We start from the raw sequence: 18,933 nt of genomic DNA on the forward strand, positions 1-18,933 counted from the left end.
AAATTATGTTGAATAAAATGGGCAGCTCAAGGACATTTTTCAGCTCCATCCTGAAATGAGGTTCTTAATCCTGTTTCTGGGTCTGCCTCTGTAGCCCAGCCCACGGGGACAGGGTTGGGTATGCAAGAAGGGCAGGAGAGGAGTGTTTGTATCAACTATGGGCTTTGTAGGGTGAAGCTGCAGAATATTTGTGCCTGTAAAACCAGTCAGTTCATGTACAGCGATTTTGGAGGCATCTCTTTAGAAATGGGTTCTAATAATATTGACATCATCACAAGATAAGATCCGGGACTAGTTAAATCACAGCCTCGCAACTCAGTGCTCCTTTGGGGATTAGAAGAAGTCACTGAGCTGTCACTCTAAAGCTGATCATGGGCTCGTTTAACTATGTCATCCCATAAGACAGCCCTTTCAATTATGTCAACCTGTCTGCTCTCCCTAGACTCTAATTTTAGAGCAGCAGTAGCTAATATTCTTGGAAAACTGATCCGCCTCCACAGATCTCTCCTCTCTGTCTGCTGCTGTTAATGGAGTATCCTGTGGGGAGATCGGACTGCTTTACTTCCCCTCCTGTAATAAACCTAATAAAAATAGGTACCATTAGGTTCCTTTGTGTGTGGTCTCTTCAAGACACTTATCTGAGCTATGTAATGGAGATGTCACATCTCCTCCACAGAGGGATCTGGCAGCACCACAGGGTCATTGCAATAAAAATAAAATTCAGTTTTAAAAGCCTGGTACAAAATTATGAGCCGAAAAGCAGGATGATGGGATTGGAGTTCAGAGACCTGGAAGAGGCAAATGTGAGCTGGAGTCACCCGAATGTTAATGCTGCAGCAGTGGCTCTGCAGCTGGAGCAGCAAGCAGGATGCTCCCAGACGGCGCAGGAGGACCACAGGCCATGGGGTGGCCCTGGGGACCCTGAGGACAGGGGACTTGTCCGTGTTTTCGGGATGGTGCTGGGAGGAGTCTGGGGCACACAAGGCGGAGAGGAGGTGGATGGACCTGTCTGTCTCGGCCACAGGCATCCCTGTGCTGTGCTGCCCGTCATAACACACCTTGCTGGGAAGGAGACAGACTCTGCCCCGAGAGATAGGATGGAGCCAGCCACATCCCTGTGCCCCCATCCATGCCATGTCCGTAGCTGGCAGCGATGTGGGACAGTCGTCTCCCTGCCGTGCCATGAATGTCCCCCTGCCCTCACAGGCTGGCAGCACAGGAGGAAACGAAGTCACCCTTGGGCTGTCCCATTTGGGTTTTTCATCGTGTCTGCCATGGCATTCAAAAGCAGCAAGGACTTTCTCCAGCCATGCAATCAGAGCTGCCACGACAAAGGGGACAGGGAAGGCCTTTGAAGACCTTCTCTCTCTCTTCTGGGCAGCGTGACAGTCCCTTCAGCTGGGTCAAGTCTCCCTTGGCCATTGCTGCTCCATGCTTGGCCTCCACCAGGCTGGACTGGCCATACTGGAGGACAGTGGTGTGCAGGTCTGAGGCTGTCAGAGGATTTTCTGTTTCCTGCAGAGCAATTGTAGCCTTCTCCAAAATAACGACTCTTGGGGGCCCTGTTTGAAGGAGCAAACACCCATGAAGCTGAGGAAGGCTGTGATCCTCTTGGAGGTGTTTTATTCCCCCTTTAGGATGCAGTGTGGGTTCTAAGGCAGACCATGCTGGCGGGGTGGGGTGGACGGTGGCATTTAACCCCCCACAGAGCCACCAAGAGGCAATCCCAGGTCCCATGGGAGAGGAAGGGAAGGGCAAAGAGTAGAAACACAGGACAAGGGAAAAAGCAATAGCCCTCCTCCCTGAAAAAAAACTAGAAAAGGAGTAAAACAGATGGAGGGGAAAAAGAGGAGGCAGAGAGACTGTGCAGAGACAAGGGAGGGAGGTGACCCCCATCCATCCCACCCAGCATCACCACTCTGGTGGCAAAGGCCAGGCCTTCCCTTTGCAGATCAGGTTATATAAACCACACACGCCGCGGGCTTCCGGGGAAGGATACCCCCCCCAGACTCCAGCAAGTTAGTTACATGTAGCTTTCCCTTCATAAATCCATGTTGGCTGCCCCTAATCAAATTCTGCTTCTCAAGCAATTTCCCTTGCTAATTCCTCCCGAATCAGTTCTAACCCACCTATCCCCCTTGTCGCTAAGCTAGCCAGCCTCTAATCACACGCTGCACTGTGTGATCCTTTCCTGAGTAATACGGGGTTCGGCACTTTCCTCTGGTTCTCAGCAGCCTAACCTGTCAGGAGCAACCTTCTAAAAATATCACTAAAGACCTCGGCTAATTTCTAATCCTCGTTTCTATTAAGACGGCTGCCTGTACTATGTGGGCTTCTAGACTTGGGATTTACAGTCTTCCTTAAGAGCGTCTAATCTGCGCAGAGCCATTTCTGTTGTTATCCATACGCAAACTCCTCCCTTCCCCACCATAAAACATGATCCCTTTGGCAGTGGCTCTCCAGTCTGCAGGGCAGCATCAGCCAGCCAGCGAAGACGCCAGCCTCTTCCTCTCCGCCTAGCTCACCCTGCCGCTTTTTGGCAAGCCTTCCCGGGGAGATCACTGGGGTCCTGGTCCTCTTGGGCACTGGGTAGGTGCTTTGTATGAGAAAAATCAGCTTGTGAGCTCAGCAGGGCAAGTGATTTTCTTTGTACTTCCCAAGTTCTTGGGTGTTGTGTAAATAGTATAATGGAGCTGATGTATAGATGCATAATGGAGCGAAGCTCTTGAAGTACCTCATATAACTGGACTTTCTATAACTGTTTGTATATGGATATTTTTTGCTGTTTCCTCCTCCTTTTTAACACTCCCTCGTCCCCAACTGTCAAAACCAACCAGGTCAGAAGAAGAAAGTGGGGGAGAGCACCATGCTCTGGCTGTCCCCACAGCCCTGGTAGACGCTAGGTAGCTGGCTCAGCTCAGCCAAGGGAAATCCTTTTAATCACATGCCATTGACCAAAGGAATCTGGTGGAAGATGCTGCATGACTGTATTGTCAAGTACTGGGCACCTCTGCGCACTAAAAGGAGCACCGACTGCTAGGGCTCTCCCTGGGCTTGAGACCACCAGGGTTTGCATTGAACGTGACTCAAGAGGCAGGTTGTGCCAGCAGGGAGAAGGGCAGCCTCAGCCCAAGGACGGGACCATCAGCAGACGAACAGCACGATGTCTGACGGGAACATCTACCACCGCTGCAGAACGCTCTGCTAGGACACAGCTGGACAGCGATGGCTCTAACTTACACATTCAAAGCAGCATCAGCCTGGTGCTGCTTATACAGACACGGTGAGAAGAAACTGCAAACCAAAGGACAATGCTGCTTTGAAGGCGGATGGCCAGGGAAACTTCTACACTAGAAAACTGAAGCTGTCCTTTCATGATGAGAGCAGTGACTTTGTGGGACAGCCTTCTGATGGAAATAAACTGCTTTTAACATCGTGTTTGGTTTGTTTATGAAGGGAATTACATGAAGTAGTTATATGTTTAATAGAAAGTTGAATTGAATGACCCAGAAGGTCTCTTCTCACATCAGTCTCCAAAGTCTATGTGTCTATAGCATGCCAGGCAGAGGGGCAGGACTCGGTCTGCTTGGCACAGACTGCCCTTCACACCGCTCCCAGGCCTGAGCTGGTATCTCCCTGTGGGGCTACATCACAGCCCCAGGGTGTCCCCAGGGTGGGTTCTGGGTGCTCCCAGCATGGACGTGGCATGGACACGGCATGGCTGTCCAAGAAGACCCCATGCAGCAAGCGCCGCAGCGGAGGAGATGAAATCAGAGTTTGCCCTTCGCAAACCTAGGACCGGCGGCAAGCTGCAATGCTCTGTCATCGCAGTTGTTCTTTGGAGGAAAGGCTTTAAATGAGGATATTCAGTAATTTTATGGGTCCAGGTGGGAAAATTAATATGTGTGGGAAGGCCTGGGAAGAGCGTCTGGCTGATGACGCGGTATCATTTAATCCAGCAGGACTGTGCTGTTGGGAAGACAGTAACACCGGCGTGGCCGGCTGTAAGCTGGCACGTACAGGGAGAGTCACGCGAACACCGCGTGGCAGGGTGACGTGGAAGACGGATGAGTGGCACATGCCATTCCCAGACTCTGACAGCACAAATTGGCCTTCGCAGTCAGTCACCACATGCCTTCCTAAAGCTCCTCTTCGATCTCATAGCTCCACTCTGCATCTGAGTCATGTACTACGGGAGAAAGGCAGGTGTTTTCTGGGGAGCACAGGGGCAGAACAACATTTTGTCATTTCTCAATCCCGTAACAAATGTCATTAAATCAATAGTCCTCACCCCCTGCGTGCGAAGCCAGTAGCGTTACACACATTCAAAGATCAACATTTCTAAACTACACTTTGATCTTGAGGTGCCTCTTTAAAGTGAGATAAGCATTTAAAAACAGAGACCAACTGGGAAACTTTTTATCCAGTTGACTCGTGCAAACCCACAGCTGCAGCTGAGGCTGGTCCACCCAAACCAGTTAGCACATGCTGATGTCCTGTAGCAGGGCCCTGAGCATCAGCCTGCTGCGATGGAAACACCCTCTCTGACCGAGCTCTCTGGATTTATTTTAAAGTTTGGAAGTAACACGAGTTAAGCATCACAATCCAGAGGGATGGTGCAGCAGCCTAAGCCCTGATGAAAAAATGAAATTAAAATGGAAGAGGCCAAGGGCTGAGACACTCCAGCGTCCTCTGGAGCAAGCCAGTCCGACACGGGCTTTCCCGGGGCACTCTCCCACGTGTCCTTATTTGAGACACGTGTCCCACGGCCAGGACGGCCCTGCACTCTCACCCCTTTACACGCCTGTACAACGGGGTGCTCGCAGCAGCGGGACTGCCTGTGTGACGGGGACGCGATCCCCTGGGGAAGCTGGCGAGGGCCTTGTCTTCGTCATCACCCCCTCTCTCACCACCACCCTGCACTCACCTCCATGCCCTTCCCCATGCCCTGTTGCCTTCCCTTCCTGTTCCGCCTTCCCTTTCCCTTTCCCTTTCCCTTTCCCCTTCCCCTTCCCTTTCCCCTTCCCCACGCCCATTCCGCGCCGCTTCCCCTGCCCCCCCCCCCGCAGATCTGCCCCGTCACGGCCCCGCCCCCGGCGCATGACTCAGCACGCCCCCCGGCCGCCGATTGGCCGCCCGCCCGGAACGCGCAACAGACGGCGACGGAGGGTAGGAGGCGCCATTGGCTCGGCCCGTCGGAACGTCATCCGCAGTGGCCGGGGCGGGCGGGAGCGTGACTCAGCACGTGGGCGCGGGCCCGGGTGAGTCAGCGGGAGGCGCATAAAGGCGGCGGCGGCGGCGGCGGCGGCAGCGGTGGCAGCGGTGGCAGCGGTGTGTCCCCGGGCACGGCCGGTATGGAGCTCCCGGGGCTGGGCGAGCACTGCTCGGAGCGCACCTGCAAGCAGCTGGGTAAGGAGCGGCCTCGGGGCGCGGTTGAGGGCTGGGAGCCGTGAACGGGGACCGGCTCCCCGGGGGGGGGGGGGGGGCTGCTTCGGGAGGTGGGCTGGCTTCCTCCCCCCCGACAGCGCCCGTCGGGATGGCGCCCGTAAGGGACGGATAGGTTGTGTGCTGGGGAGGCCAAAATCCTGTGCCCTGAGTCTCTTCGGTAAGCCGGGTTCTGTGCGAGGATGCTGTGGTTGGTGGGAGATAGCGGTGCTGGTTCTGCAACCCCTCTTCAGCAGGCCTGGTAGAGGGTAATAGTGGAGCCCCATGTATTTTGTTCTCAGTGATGTTAAACTGTTGCTTTTGGGGTGCTTTTTAAAGAACAAAAGTACTTTTGAGTCTGGGCTTTGGATTTGTACTTCAGCTCCTATCTCTTGACTAATGCCTCACTGAAAGCTTCTGTGCTCAGGGAGCTCCTGAGGTATTTATGGCTTGTGTTGGTCTAACACTGGATAGAAAGAAGCAAACCTTATCACTCTTAGTTTCTGAGTTTTAATATTCATGAAGAATGATATGCTTTCTCTAGAGATAATTGGATTGTCACTAGACAAAAACTTGCTTTAGAATTTATTTGTAGTCTGTTGCAAGTACTCTTATAGCTGTTAGCTCTGTTCCATGAGAATCTGTTTTTCTTTTTTATTCTTCTCCCAGACTTCCTTCCTCTGAAATGTGATGCTTGTGGGGAAGTCTTTTGTAAAGATCACATCCGTTATGATGACCACAAGTGTAGCTCTGCCTACAAGAAAGTAAGTTCCTATATGCGAGTCAGTAATTCACACTGCAGAATTGCTAAGTCATGTATAAAGGCTGCTTTGAAACTTGACCTGTGGTTTCAGTAAAACCAGATGGGAGAACCACAAGATGTAAGTTAATGATACAGCTGGATTGCAAATATATAGAAACATAACATTTTGGAGGTCAGTACTGCTAGATTCTGGTTTTTCACTTACACCGCATCTTCCCAGAGAGGAGTGCTTTATATTTTAAGTAATGTCTTGTGGCCTAAAACTTTCTGCAGCCCCAGTCCTTTAAGTTGAAGGACAGCAAATATGAAACTACAGAAGAAATAAATAGAATAAGTGAGGCCAAACTGTGATCTCTGGCCCATACTTGGGCTTTGAAGTGTTCAAAGGCTGTAATTCCAGAAAGCCTAGAAGCATATTTAAAGTCAGTTTACTGAATATGCTGCTATGAATTCACTTGGCAAAGCATGTCCATCTATTTTTGGATAATGATTTGCAGTTACCTATGTGAAGTATACCTTTAAAAGCATTAGTAAATGAGTAGAGCATAAAACACTTGTGAATACACATCCATCACCTATAGGTAAGAGAAGGGGAAGGACAGGACAAGAATTGGGTGGGACTTCTAATCTGTGTTGTATGTTCTTAGAATGTGCGAGTTCCAGTGTGTCCGCTCTGTAATGCACCTATCCCAGTACAGAAAGGGGAAATACCGGATATTGTGGTTGGAGCCCACATGGATAAGGACTGCAAATACAACCCAGCACAGCAAAAGCAGAGGGTAAGGAAACTGCTGTTGAAATCTAAACTGCTTGCCTAATGCTTGTGAAGATAGGTCTGATGGCAGAATGTGTAGAAGCTTGCTCTGTTTCATTTTAAGTTAAGGGTGCTTGAGTATTTGTGCTTCAGCTTGGTCATTACTTGGGAAGCTGGTCACAGAAAGCAAGCGAGCATTGCCAACTTTATGTCCTCTGTTATTTAGATTTTCACAAACAAGTGCTTAAAGCCAGGCTGCAGAAGGAAAGAGATGATGAAGGTAGTTTGTGAACAGTGCGGTGGCAACTTCTGCATAAAACATCGGCATCCTCTGGATCATGACTGTAAAGGGAGCAGCTGTCCCACCTCCAAGGCAGGGTAAGATGTATTTATGATACTTTGAGCTCAAGCTGAAATTTCAGGGTTGGGGAGCTCGGACAAATAGGGAATTCTGTAAACTACTGGTCACTTCAATAAAATAGCTGTTACTTCCTCTTTGTATTTTGGGCCTAACTTCTGAAAGTCTGTGAGCCAAGATAAAAGCTTTTTGTCAAATGCCTTCCTAAAATTCTTCCAAGCTTACCTATCTTGATAGCATGACTCTCAGTATCTCCTGTGAGTAGACACTGGCTATCTCAAGTACCCTTTGGGGTCTAGATCTAAGTATTAGAATCCTAAAGTTTTTCCCAGCACCTTGAAGTAACAAAGAACAAAATCAATACCTTGCTAAGCAACGTTTAGACTTAGTTTTAATAAATCTGTCTCTTGCAGGCAGATGTACATTCCTTGTTCTGTGCAATACGGCTGTAAGACTTGTGTGATGGATGCAGATAATTAAACTGGATGGAAGAGTGAAACTACTGGCCGTGTGCATAAGATGTGCTGAGCCTGGTTGTATTTTGTTGTAGATATGCAGCACTGAGAGCCTCTCAAACGGGCTTCAAGTCAACGGGAGCAATCGGAGTGCCATCTAATGGGAGTCTTCAGCACAACAGGTATAAGCTGTAGAATGTGAAAAAACAAACATGGTTGTTTAAAAATAGTCTTGTGTCAACACGGTGTAGGAGTGCCACTGTCATACCACTAACTGCTCTAGAGCTGGTGGTTGACCTTTAATTGCTGTTGGGAAGGTGGTAGAGGGGTTCTGACAGCAGAAGTGAGTCTTTACTTCTCTGTACTGTAGTGATTAAAATTAGCTATGTAGACACAAGCATTAGGACATCAAAATGTTGCAGCAGCAGGCTGGTCTCCCACCTGCTCGGTGTGAGGCTTGGTCAGGTTCTGGAAAAATGGTATGTCATCAGGATGCCAAGGAAAGTACAGCAAGCATCTGAATTAAAGTAAATGGCCCAAGCCCTTCCCTGCCATGGTGTATCTCCTTTAGTTTCAGTAAAGTGAAAGCTTTAGTTGTGTAACTCTTACAGTGTGTTCTTGTGTTTTTCAGGTGCAGGTAGTAGAGGCTCTTCGCATCTGGATCAAACCTCTGTCTACTTTAGTCTTGTCTATAGGTCTTTAAAATTTTCTATGCAATTAACTTATTTTTGTATCAATGTTTTATGCATTCAATAAACTGTCACTGTTTCCAAGCCAACTTTATTTGTTCCTATATTTGGAATAAGAGCTGTAATACTATGAAAAATACCCAGTGGAGGAAACCGGGGAAGGGTGGTAGGAAGAAGACTAAAATTAGTATTAAACACAGCCAGCTTTGCTTAGGTCATGCTAAGTTTGAACTATGAGTTTCCTAAGATGAAAGTCTAAAATACAAGGTACTGTCACATGTCTCAATCCTTTTGGAAATGAACTGGCACATAATGCAGCATTCTGCTTGACAAACAGCATACATCAACATGAAGCCAGTTTTGTATAAGCTGCCTCTTGGTTTCTGAATGTTATTGGAAGTATTTGATTTATAAAGCCATACCTAGTTTTTCTAAGCCCTCCCTAAGCAATTCACTGAGGGTAGTGCTCAGGGGCATGCATGGTATAATTCTTCATAATTTATTGCCCCTTAGATAGAAACCTAGATTTGCATGGGTATTTTTTGCGGTTGGGGTAAAAAGGAAGCCAGAGGAGGTAGCGTTAACTGTTTGTGTCCCATGTAATGAGGCCAAAATACAGCATTGTCTAGGCAGACTACTCTTGCTGTCTTCCTGAAAAGCTTAAACAAGTGAAGACATAACAGGTATGCTCCAGCTATTATCTTGATCAGCTATCTTGGCTCTTTAAAACTGCATGAATATCCAGCTGCTTAGCTTGAGGCCTGAAATATTGTAGGTTGATGAAATGGAAATGTGCTGTTAATGAACAATGCTAATTCCCCAGCTGGGATCTAAGTAGACCTCTCATCCAGCTAATTGTGAGAAAAATGCCAAGGCTTACTGATGATGTCAGGGGGTCAAGACCTCAATTTCATGTGTCATTGGAGCCATTCCTCTGCACACTGTGGGGCTGGTGGGCTGGAGTGTTGGCTTAGGGCTAACTGAAGGGTAATTGCAGTCCCTTGAATCACCTGCAGCTGTGAGTGCCCAGTGCTGTTCTGCTGAGGTGGGAGGATGAGCAGTTTGTGTAGCAGAGAATGCTGTGTTCCTTGACCTGGGAAAAATAATCTTTGATAATACTCTGAGCTGTGAGCATAAGTGCAGTTAATGCATATGCGTTATACAACCTTGAGGCGTACTGCAGTTGTGCAAAGGCTGTTGTCTGCCTCTTGTTTCTTTCTGAAGAGGCTTAATCCCTAGAGTACAAATGCTGCCTAAAAAGGAAATTTGGATTTATGGCCCTTCATGGGGATAGCGTGTAAACAATCAGCATATTGAGTTTCATCAGAAAGGGCAGAGATAATGTAATTTCTGGTCAACACAGAACAAAATACCTGTGCTATCCCATATTCATGTTTGGCCCAATGTGTTTTCTTCTCCAAAAGCTTCTCCTGGATGAGAAGATCAAAGCTACATGGAAGGCTGTAGTTAGCCAAACTGAATATGTAATGTAGGTATGAGTTACCACTGCTAATTCTATATAGCCTAATTTTATGCAATTGTGGTCAAAATTGTGATTTGACAGTATCTGTAATACTGTATTTAACCACAGGATGTCACAATAGGATATGTAATAAAACATTATTTTAGGCCGTCTAAACATAGAAAACATGCTTTCCCTATTCAGATTGGAACAAAAGCTTAAATTACAACTAATTTTAGATACCACTACCTACTGATTATCCTGTGTGCTCTAACGCTAGAACTCGGCCCTAGCACATTGCTACAGTAGTAGGACTTTAGTAATCATTCTGTATAATATATAACATGCTCCCAAACAATGCTGTGCACCCCACTGGTGGTATGGGAAGGGGTTTCCAGTGGAGAGGGGCAGCAGGTGCTGATCTGGACATGGACCAGAGCCGAGAGGCTCTGCCCAGGCAGCAGCGATGGGTGGGGGACAGGATTGGCATCCTGCGGTGTGGGAGGAGGCGGAAGGAGAGGAATGGCAGAAGGTGTGACCCTGGTTTGGACAGGAGAAGGAAGCAGAGGTGTAAGGTTTACCTCTTCCCATTGCTGCATATAAGGGTTCGGGGAGCTGCTGCTACCAGCATCTGCTACCACAGCCAGCATCTCAGCTCTTACTGGGATCAAAGCAAATGGAAACAAAAACCCTGTTTTGAAAAAAATAATTAAAAAACATAATGAAAAAAATGCTCCATCTACATGTTTGGTTTTGGTAAATATTTTTGCCCTTAAATTACCAAGGGGAAATGGAAATGTTTGTGCACACAGTATTTATAGAACATGAAAACATGGAAACCAATTTGTTCCTTGGAAACCTTGTCCTCGGAGATATTTTCTCGTCCCCTCAGACTGCAGCGTCTGCCTCTTCCCAGCGCATTCCCTCAGACCTGATCGGGACAGCAGATAACGCTGTTTCAGACACAGAGCCTTTAGGATCTCCTGGCTAAAAGGGGTCACCACCGTTCTCCAGAGAGCCGCATCTCACCGTGTTAGCAGCTGGCATGGCACCCACGGGGTGACGTGTGAGCCTGCTGTGTCCAGTGGCACCCCTGGCTTATGTGGGGATCCCTGGGGCTGGCCTCCCACCGCGTGTCCTTCACGGGCAGTGCAGGGGTGGGTGCTGCCAGGCCCTGAGGGGATCCCTGTCAGGCCCTGGGAGAGGGGGGGGGTCCCTGCCAGGGTGAGGGAGGATCCGTGTCAGAACCGGGGGGGTCCCTGTGAGGGCGCGGGTGGATCCCTGCCGGGGTGCGGCAGGATCCCTGTCAGAACCGGGGGGGTCCCTGTGAGGGCGCGGGTGGATCCCTGCCAGGGTGCGGCAGGATCCCTGTCAGAACCGGGAGGGGTCCCTGTGAGGGCGCGGGTGGATCCCTGCCAGGGTGCAGGAGGATCCGTGTCAGAACCGGGGGGGGGGTCCCTGCCGGGGTGCGGCAGGATCCGTGTCAGAATCGGGGGGGGTCCCTGCCGGGGTGCGGCAGGATCCCTGTCAGAACCGGGGGGGGGGTCCCTGTGAGGGCGCGGGTGGATCCCTGCCAGGTTGCAGGAGGATCCGTGTCAGAACCGGGGGGGGGGGTCCCTGTGAGGGCGCGGGTGGATCCCTGCCGGGGTGCGGCAGGGTCCCTGTCAGAACCGGGGGGGGGGGATTCCTGTCAGGCCCGGGGGAAAGCCCGAGCCTGGCGGGGATCACCCAGGCAACGAGGGGCGGGGCAAGCTCTGTGGCCCCGCCCCTACGCGGGAGGCGGGAACATCTTCCCTGGCGGACCTCGGCGCGGAAAGGTGACGTCAAGCGCGCCTCCAAAAGCCGGCCGAGCGCTCCTCAGCACGCGTGCTCCAGGTGGGCGCTTTAAGTCTGAGCGTGGCTTCCTATTGGTCACCCGGGAGATTGGCATGCCAAGAGCCAACCAGACGCCTCCGTTCTCTCCTTCTAGCCAGTGAGAGGGAGGGGGCGGGCTTCGGCGCCAAGCGTGGGGCTCAGTTAAATGTGCGGCGGAGGCGGGTCTGAGAGGTGCGTGCGGGCAGGGGGTGCGGGGGTCGCGTGCTCTGTGCCCCCACCCCTGGGGCCACCGTGAGGCGCCCGGCGGCTTCGAGGGGCGGCGGGAACCTCGGGGGTCTCCCTGCCCCGCCGGGCCCGGCCGGCGGCTGGGGGAGAATCGGGGCGGCCCGGCCACAGGCGTGGCGGCGGTGACTGAGGGGGTCGCTTCCTCCCCCGGGGGCAGCTTCCCTCTCCCGTCCCCCAGCCGCCTGCCCCCCACCCCCGCCGACCCCCCCCCCCCCCCCCGACCCCGGTGCCGGGTGTGCGCTGGGGAGGAGCTGGGGGGTAGTGCTGGAGACAGGACAGTAACGTTGCTTTTCCCGTGAAAGATGGTCTGGTGGCTGCTCTTGAGAACGTATTAGTCAAATGTAGAAACTTTCCAGTCACGAAGTCTCAACTCGCTCCTCAATAAAAGGAAAAGCGAACCCAGGGGTCTTGTGTAGGGAAGCCAGTGACCGGGCGCCCGCCGAGCGCTGCCCGCCAGCTGAGGCGGTCCCTTCCTGCCCCGGGCCTGGTCGCCTCCAGGCCCCGGCCTGGCCTGGCAGCAGCCTCGCTAACTGAGGTGCCGTTGTGGCAGAGGCGTCGAGGACTTGGGTCCCTGTTGCTCTGTCAGGCGGCATAGGCCGTTCTACCCATCAGTTGTGCGGGTTCAGCTGTGTGGGTGCCTACCAAACTGGGTCTGGGGGTTGTTTTATCTTTCAGAGTGTGTTTCAAGCTAAATATTTGTGATTGAGTCCAGCGTTGTGTTTGTGCTGTTGCTGAGAAAGTGACTGTGGATACAGTTGGGGCAGCTGTTCAGAGCCACTTAAATCAGATTTTTCTCTCGGAGAAATAATACGCAGTTACAACTAGACCTGGTTTCAGACGCAGGTTTTCTGCAGCGCCTGTTTGCCTCTGCCTTTACGTCAGTGTAAAATGAAAGATAAAACTCGTGAGACATAATTCTTTAAGCATAGTTTTTCCATATTCTATATGAAAATAGAAAAACTTGCAGTAGAAACAGAACTGGTGGTTTAAAACTATCTATTTAGTAATAAAGTGGGCTTACTTTTTGCTTGTAGGTACGTGTGTATGCACAGATATGTATAGTAATGAGGTAACTAACAGTCACATTAATGTAGTTTGAGAAGAGAGAGGTCAGGTTGATGTTAACTGAGGTAGACAGTTGATCAAACAGTTCAATGTGCTGCATTATAACCTGCAGAAAGCACAGTTACGGGGGATTACTACCAGGAAGGTCAGTGAAGCATTTTCCACAATGGGGCCTGTGAGGACAATAGGTGTTGAGTTTTCTACAGGAGAATGACATTCTAGTTTTACAGTAGCTTAACTATAATGTATTCCTAAAGGAAACATGATGAAAATTCTCCAAAATGGGTCAAAATTCAGTGCAGGCATACATTTCATAGTTAAGTAGTCACAAAAAATTATTGTACCAGTGTAATTATAGTATAACCCTGTCTATATACAAGACTGATACTTAATATAAAAAAAGGTTCTAATTGCACTTTGGTGGTTTCTATTACAGAATAGTTCTATTTTAGAATGCCAAAAATGAATGTGGAAAAAAAAGAAAAGAAGGCAGAAAAAAGAAAAAAGCTAAAGCAACATGTGGCCCAAAAGGGAGAGCTGGAATCGGAAACTGAACCAAAGAAAAAGAAACAAAATCTGCAGGTAGGTTCTCCCTGTTTCGACTGTTTATCTGCATTTTATTGAATTATATTGTTACCTGTGATGTGACGGGTTTAGAGATTCAGTACTGAATCTGAATGTACTATTTGATTCAGTTGCAATGATTCCTTGGATGTGATATACCTAGAGTGAAGATAAATACCAAAATAAGATAGATACCAAAAGGAGAAGATAAATTAAGACAAATCTGGATACGATTGTAGCAGTCGGAGTACGTGATCTCTGTTTTGGATGCTTCTGTGAAAGACAGAGCATGTGGGTAAAAGGTGAACCAAATGGCTTTAAGCAACTGTCATATGGCAATATAGGCGTAGCTTAAGCCTTCATGTGATCCTGAGGGGCTGGAAAAACATGAACAATGTTTTCTTGGAAATCCTCTTGATTTTTGGACAGAATGTCAAGTGGCCAGAAGGTGTCAGCAGTCTCTTTGTATTACTGATAATTTTATGAATTAATTTTATGAGACTGAAATTAGCAATATCGAGATGTTATTTAAGTGGAAACTTAGAGCTGTAAGCTTTTTGTGATGGAAATGATACATAAACAGGGCGATTCAGTTCTGCTGTTCTGAGTGGTTACTGTAGAACGTGGATCAAAGAAATATGAAGCAGTTTGATACTGTCGAGAAGTAGAGAAGGAAAGGCGAAGGTGTTTTCCTCAGGAATTCTCGAGGTGATGTTAAGCCATGGTCTTAAAAATTCTCTTATCCTGGCCTAACATAAAATAGATGTGAAAGCTGCTTGTTACTTCATTTATCATGAGATGTATAGTGCAATGGAGATCATATAACTAAAAAGTAGTACTTCTTATTTTGTTATTAGACTTTATTTAAGCTCATTGGCAAGAATATTTTTTGAGAGTTTTTGCATGCATAAGTGTCTCCAGCTATTACATTTAGAGTTTGTGAAGCATAATATAAGAAAAGCCAACCTATTGGCAGTAGCTATTCAGAGGTCTGTAAATTCTTGCAGTTTTGAACTCAGCAGAAATGTTCCTAAGTAAAGCAGGGAAAGATTGCATCCCTGTCTATATCAAAGCAAAAATAGAAAATCTGGTATTTATAGCTTAATAAGAGGGAACGTTTCTCCTTTCCTTTGTAGGGTGTGTATTATAGACTTTAGATTCAGAGTACAATAATTCAATTTGAGTGAAAATAATTTTCCAGGATAAAAGAGTGTGAAATTGAAATGTCAAAATTAAAATTTTATTGCCTGTGGCAATCTGTATAATTTCATGTAAAAGTGGAAAAAATCCCAAGTGGGCTTCAAACCCCTAGCAAGCAGGGCCTTTTTGGACCATCTGATGTCAAGTGATAAGTTCTTAGAACCCCCCAAGTTAGTTTTTGTCAGCCATGCAGACTGTAGCACTGTGAAAGAAAGAGCAAATATTAAATGGAAAGAAGAATCCGTAATACTGTTAGGGAACACCACTAGGCACAACAGTTCTTAGAATTCTAAAAGTTGGTGTCAGTGGGTGGCTTAAACATGTATATAGTGTTAGTTTTAGGGAATACCATATAAGGTCTATGACAAGCCATTTTTTGGCATCGGTTTTATAAACCATAACTGTTGATAGTAGGAAAGCGTAAGCTAGTAGACCACATCTTTTTGTTTGAAATGGCTGTTGAGAATGAAAAATGTTAGGCAGATCTTAAACAATTTTACTTCAGAAATGGTTAATGAAAGTTAGCAGTTAACTAGTTTATGATTGTTACTCAGCATGTGTACTCCCAGCTTTGTGTGAAATACTTGGTTAAGTCACAATGGCAATTATGCTTTAAAATGCTTTTGGTCATCGAACCTTGTCAGCATGGAAAACGTAGTAGAAAACAAGGTAAAATTGCTTTGTGTGTACAGGAAGATCAGGAGGAACTCTGAAGCTGCAGTGATGTGCTCAGTTAGTCTGGATGGTTTCAAAGAAGAAATTTGGAACAAAAATTAAGGCAACTGCTGAGAGTGTTTATTGTCAACCTTACTTTCTTTAATTTTATTTCTGTTACTTTAAAATAAGCTGGAACCTTGACAGATCAACAGAAATTCCTGAAGCATGATGACTGGATTCTGATGAGCTTTGATTGACTTTTAATGCAGTAACTGAATTAAAGAAAACTTTTTTTGGCATTCTTAAAGTAAGGATGGGTAGATTCCGGTTTCTCCTGAGGAGTCTCATATGTGATGGAAAGGACTCAAAAGATAGCTATATAATAGCTATATACATATAATATATATTGCTTCTGGTGGGAGGGAGGTTTCACTGGTTCATTAAGTCACTTAACTTTCTCATTATTTACTTTTTTTCCTATTCTAGTACAGCAATTTTAGTCTCCAAAGTGGAAAATGTAAATCTCTAATTGATTTTGTTATAGAGCTGCAGGCAGGCGAGTTGAAATGTGTCTTAAGTGACTGGATTTAGTGTACATTGATCATTCCTTCATAAAATTTGTTTCAAAAATTCTTACCAGCCTAAGACTAAAGCATTTTTTTCTTGGAACAACTTGACCTTTCAGAGTAATCTTGATGTTTTATTGATTTTCATCTACTCAATTTCTTCTGTTTACATTAAATAGCAATGAGCAATTCAAGACCAATATAAATGTTTTCATGAATGATCTTAGAACCACACAGCTCGAAATGACACACTTCTAGTGGAGCTGAGCAATACAAATTTTTAAACTTAATTCAGCCTTGTGTTTTTTTCTGACAGATTTTCATAATGTTACTGTTTTATTTAGCTACTTGGCAATAAACCCTACATTTTAAACTTTTTTTTTTTAAATGCCTGGACATTAGTTTTACTTGTTTTTTAATGATTTTGTAGTTTACTAACATACTCGTATGTTAAACCTCCCTATAGTTGGAGATTATTCTTTTGAATTGTCACATAACATAGGCATAAAGAAAAGAGATTTAATGTGTGCCATCTAGACTGGTGGTCTGAAGTTAAATACTGGCTCCTTAAAAACTTTCTGATGAACCTTGTCTGAGACAAATTAATTTTGTTTCAGTTCTCTGAAAAAAATATTTACAATATTGTTAATGTGTCATCTCTAAATAACAGAAGCATTATACGTGCTTCTTTGCAATTACCCATGTCTTGCTTCTGTTCATGGATTTCTTCACCCTTCAAAATTTCAGCTGCCTTAGTGCCACGAAGCTTATCAAAACAGCAGTACTGACACTTACAACACTGTAGATAGGGAACAACATGTTGTGGTTGCTTTGTTTATGAAGGCTATTTGAGTTCTACCCAGAATGACCTTACTGTATCAAAGGATCTTTTAACCTTGTAATTTAAGGGTAGATCTTGTTTCTCCAGTGTGCTGTTTTCAGAGCTGTAGGCTTTCTACAGAACAGTAAGAAATTAGTCCAGAGTTGAACATCTATTAGGCAAGACTAAAAATTCATAATCCATAGAAAACAATATTAATTTCCTGTTCCTTCCCAATTTAGTCTAGCAAACATTGTAACTTTAAGGAAGATTACAATGACTAAGAGGCAATCAGTCTTTATAAATCAAATCCCGTTGTTCATGGCTGAAGGGTACTTTAGGTAATGCTCATACAGTCAGTGGGTGTTCCCTTGTATGTTCCTTGTTATCTTCAGCACTGCAAATGGTTGGAGGAGGAGGAATCAACATTTTCCCCAGATAAAGGCAAAATCAGTGGGAAAGGAATTTAATTTTTGAGATTCCATACAGATAGTACAAACAATGGCAAATAAACAAGTAGCTCATGGAGTTTCTTTAATCAGAGGGCTAGTGTGCAGGTGCCCAAACAGTAAGAACTGTTTACTAAATGGAAAATGGCAAAATTAGTAGGGAAAAGGTTTTTCTATTCAGCTTTTTTGAGGTTATCATAAAGGTCAATAAGGAGTTATTAAGCTAGTACTACAGCAAAGCAAACCACAAAAAATGATTCTTTAAAATCATTCTTTGTTTGTAGTGGTGGAAAACCCCATAAAATTATGTTTAAGCTGTGGAGGTAAATGTTTTGGCATGAGTGTGGCAGAATAGCTAGGAATGCTACTTTGATACAATCTCTAATGCTGCTTGTAATCAGGTAACTGTGGTAGTAATTCAAATGTTTAATGAATGCAAACCAGACATTCATGCTACAAAACCTATCAAGCAGATACTGTAAAGCTATCATCGGAAAGCGTATTTATTTATTTGACAACCCACTAATTCATACCAAAGCCTGTTGTTGAAATAATGAGTTGTGGATGATTTGCAGACAAACTCAGTAATCCTTTATTGTTCCATTAATTTATTTTTTTTACTTAATGGGAAGCCTATCTTGTAACCATCAAAATAACTTGTTTTGTGTTTTCCCATCCTAAAAAATGCCATGAAGTTACAACTTAGTGTGATGTTGCAGGATTTTCTTCTGATTACCAGACTACCAATATTAGATGTATCTTATATACATTAAAAATATATTTTGGAAACTGCTTGCATTGCAATTCCACTATCAACTCTTTCTGCGTTTGTTTAGCTTTGCTTTACTACCTTAATCCTCTGTTGTATGCATTAGTTTTATCCGTGGTTATTAATCTTTGTTTGTTTAACCAGCCTTAAATTTTGAAAAAAGGAAAATAAATTCCAAACAGTTCATTTTAGTTAGCACAACCTCTTAAAATAAGAACCTTGTCTTGTACTGGGGTTTTTTGACCATTTTAAAAATATCTCTAACAGGCAAATAGAGTTTTGTCCATGTTATGAAGAGAAGATGACACAATCTTTCATCTTCCCCCATCTCTCCGTCTCCCCCCATGCCTTGATGTAAGGATACATCAGCAGTTAGCAGTCTTCTGGTGATAAAGGGGGGGTGACAGCTATTTCCCAAAATGGCAGAAGTTAAATGTCAGTATGGATATTAGTGTGCTCTTGTTAGTCTGCTGGTTTTGGTCAGCCTGTAATTGAAATGTTGGGCCTATTTCTCTCTTCTTTGGGCTACCTTTCAGTTGAATGTTTATTCTTGTTCTATTTGTATTTTTTCTTACTTGCACGAAGAGACAAGTTTGCTGGCCCATTGGCTTCTGATTGCCTCGCTGCAGGATGGCCTTCTGATAGTTGAAAAGAAGTTATGAAGCTATAAACCCATTTGGCATTTATGACTGACTGTGTGAGATCTTACTTGGTTTGTCTGCTTTCTTATCGTCTATGTAATATTTCTGAAATTAGGAAAAAGAAAATTAAAAAACCCCCCAAACTTTGAGGGCAGTTGGGACTGAAACATTTGTTTTCTGCTAACATTTTTGCATCA

At 45.8% G+C, this 18,933-nt stretch overlaps 2 protein-coding genes across 5 annotated transcripts in view; both read left to right on the plus strand.

The window, feature by feature from the left end:
- The first annotated feature begins 5,250 nt into the window (after positions 1 to 5,250).
- ZFAND2A (zinc finger AN1-type containing 2A) lies at positions 5,251 to 8,532 on the plus strand. 3 transcript variants are annotated; one of them, XM_075514982.1, is made up of 6 exons: positions 5,252 to 5,409; positions 6,094 to 6,188; positions 6,835 to 6,966; positions 7,168 to 7,319; positions 7,850 to 7,936; positions 8,386 to 8,532. In XM_075514982.1, the coding sequence occupies exons 1-6, from the start codon at positions 5,355 to 5,357 to the stop codon at positions 8,393 to 8,395; spliced, it is 531 nt and encodes a 176-aa protein (XP_075371097.1). In that variant the 5' UTR covers positions 5,252 to 5,354; the 3' UTR covers positions 8,396 to 8,532. The 3 variants fall into 3 exon arrangements, with proteins under 3 accessions (XP_075371098.1, XP_075371097.1, XP_075371099.1); XM_075514983.1 differs by lacking the exon at positions 8,386 to 8,532 and having other exon boundaries at positions 5,251 to 5,409; positions 7,713 to 7,850; XM_075514984.1 differs by lacking the exons at positions 7,850 to 7,936; positions 8,386 to 8,532 and having other exon boundaries at positions 7,168 to 7,323.
- Positions 8,533 to 11,676: 3,144 nt separating this feature from the next.
- The window catches only part of CHLSN (cholesin), a 135,333-nt gene continuing 128,076 nt past the window's right edge, over positions 11,677 to 18,933 (plus strand). Inside the window, exons 1-2 of one of the 2 annotated variants that reach the window (XM_075514981.1) lie at positions 11,677 to 11,780; positions 13,507 to 13,652. In XM_075514981.1, coding sequence (XP_075371096.1) covers positions 13,524 to 13,652 — 129 coding nt within the window. In that variant the 5' untranslated portion in view covers positions 11,677 to 11,780; positions 13,507 to 13,523. Of the gene's footprint in view, positions 11,781 to 11,802; positions 11,952 to 13,506; positions 13,653 to 18,933 lie in introns of those variants that run through there. The other variant, XM_075514980.1, reaches the window with a different exon arrangement.

The sequence above is a fragment of the Mycteria americana genome, chromosome 12 (genome assembly GCF_035582795.1).
Source record: "Mycteria americana isolate JAX WOST 10 ecotype Jacksonville Zoo and Gardens chromosome 12, USCA_MyAme_1.0, whole genome shotgun sequence".
Classification (NCBI taxonomy): domain Eukaryota; kingdom Metazoa; phylum Chordata; class Aves; order Ciconiiformes; family Ciconiidae; genus Mycteria; species Mycteria americana.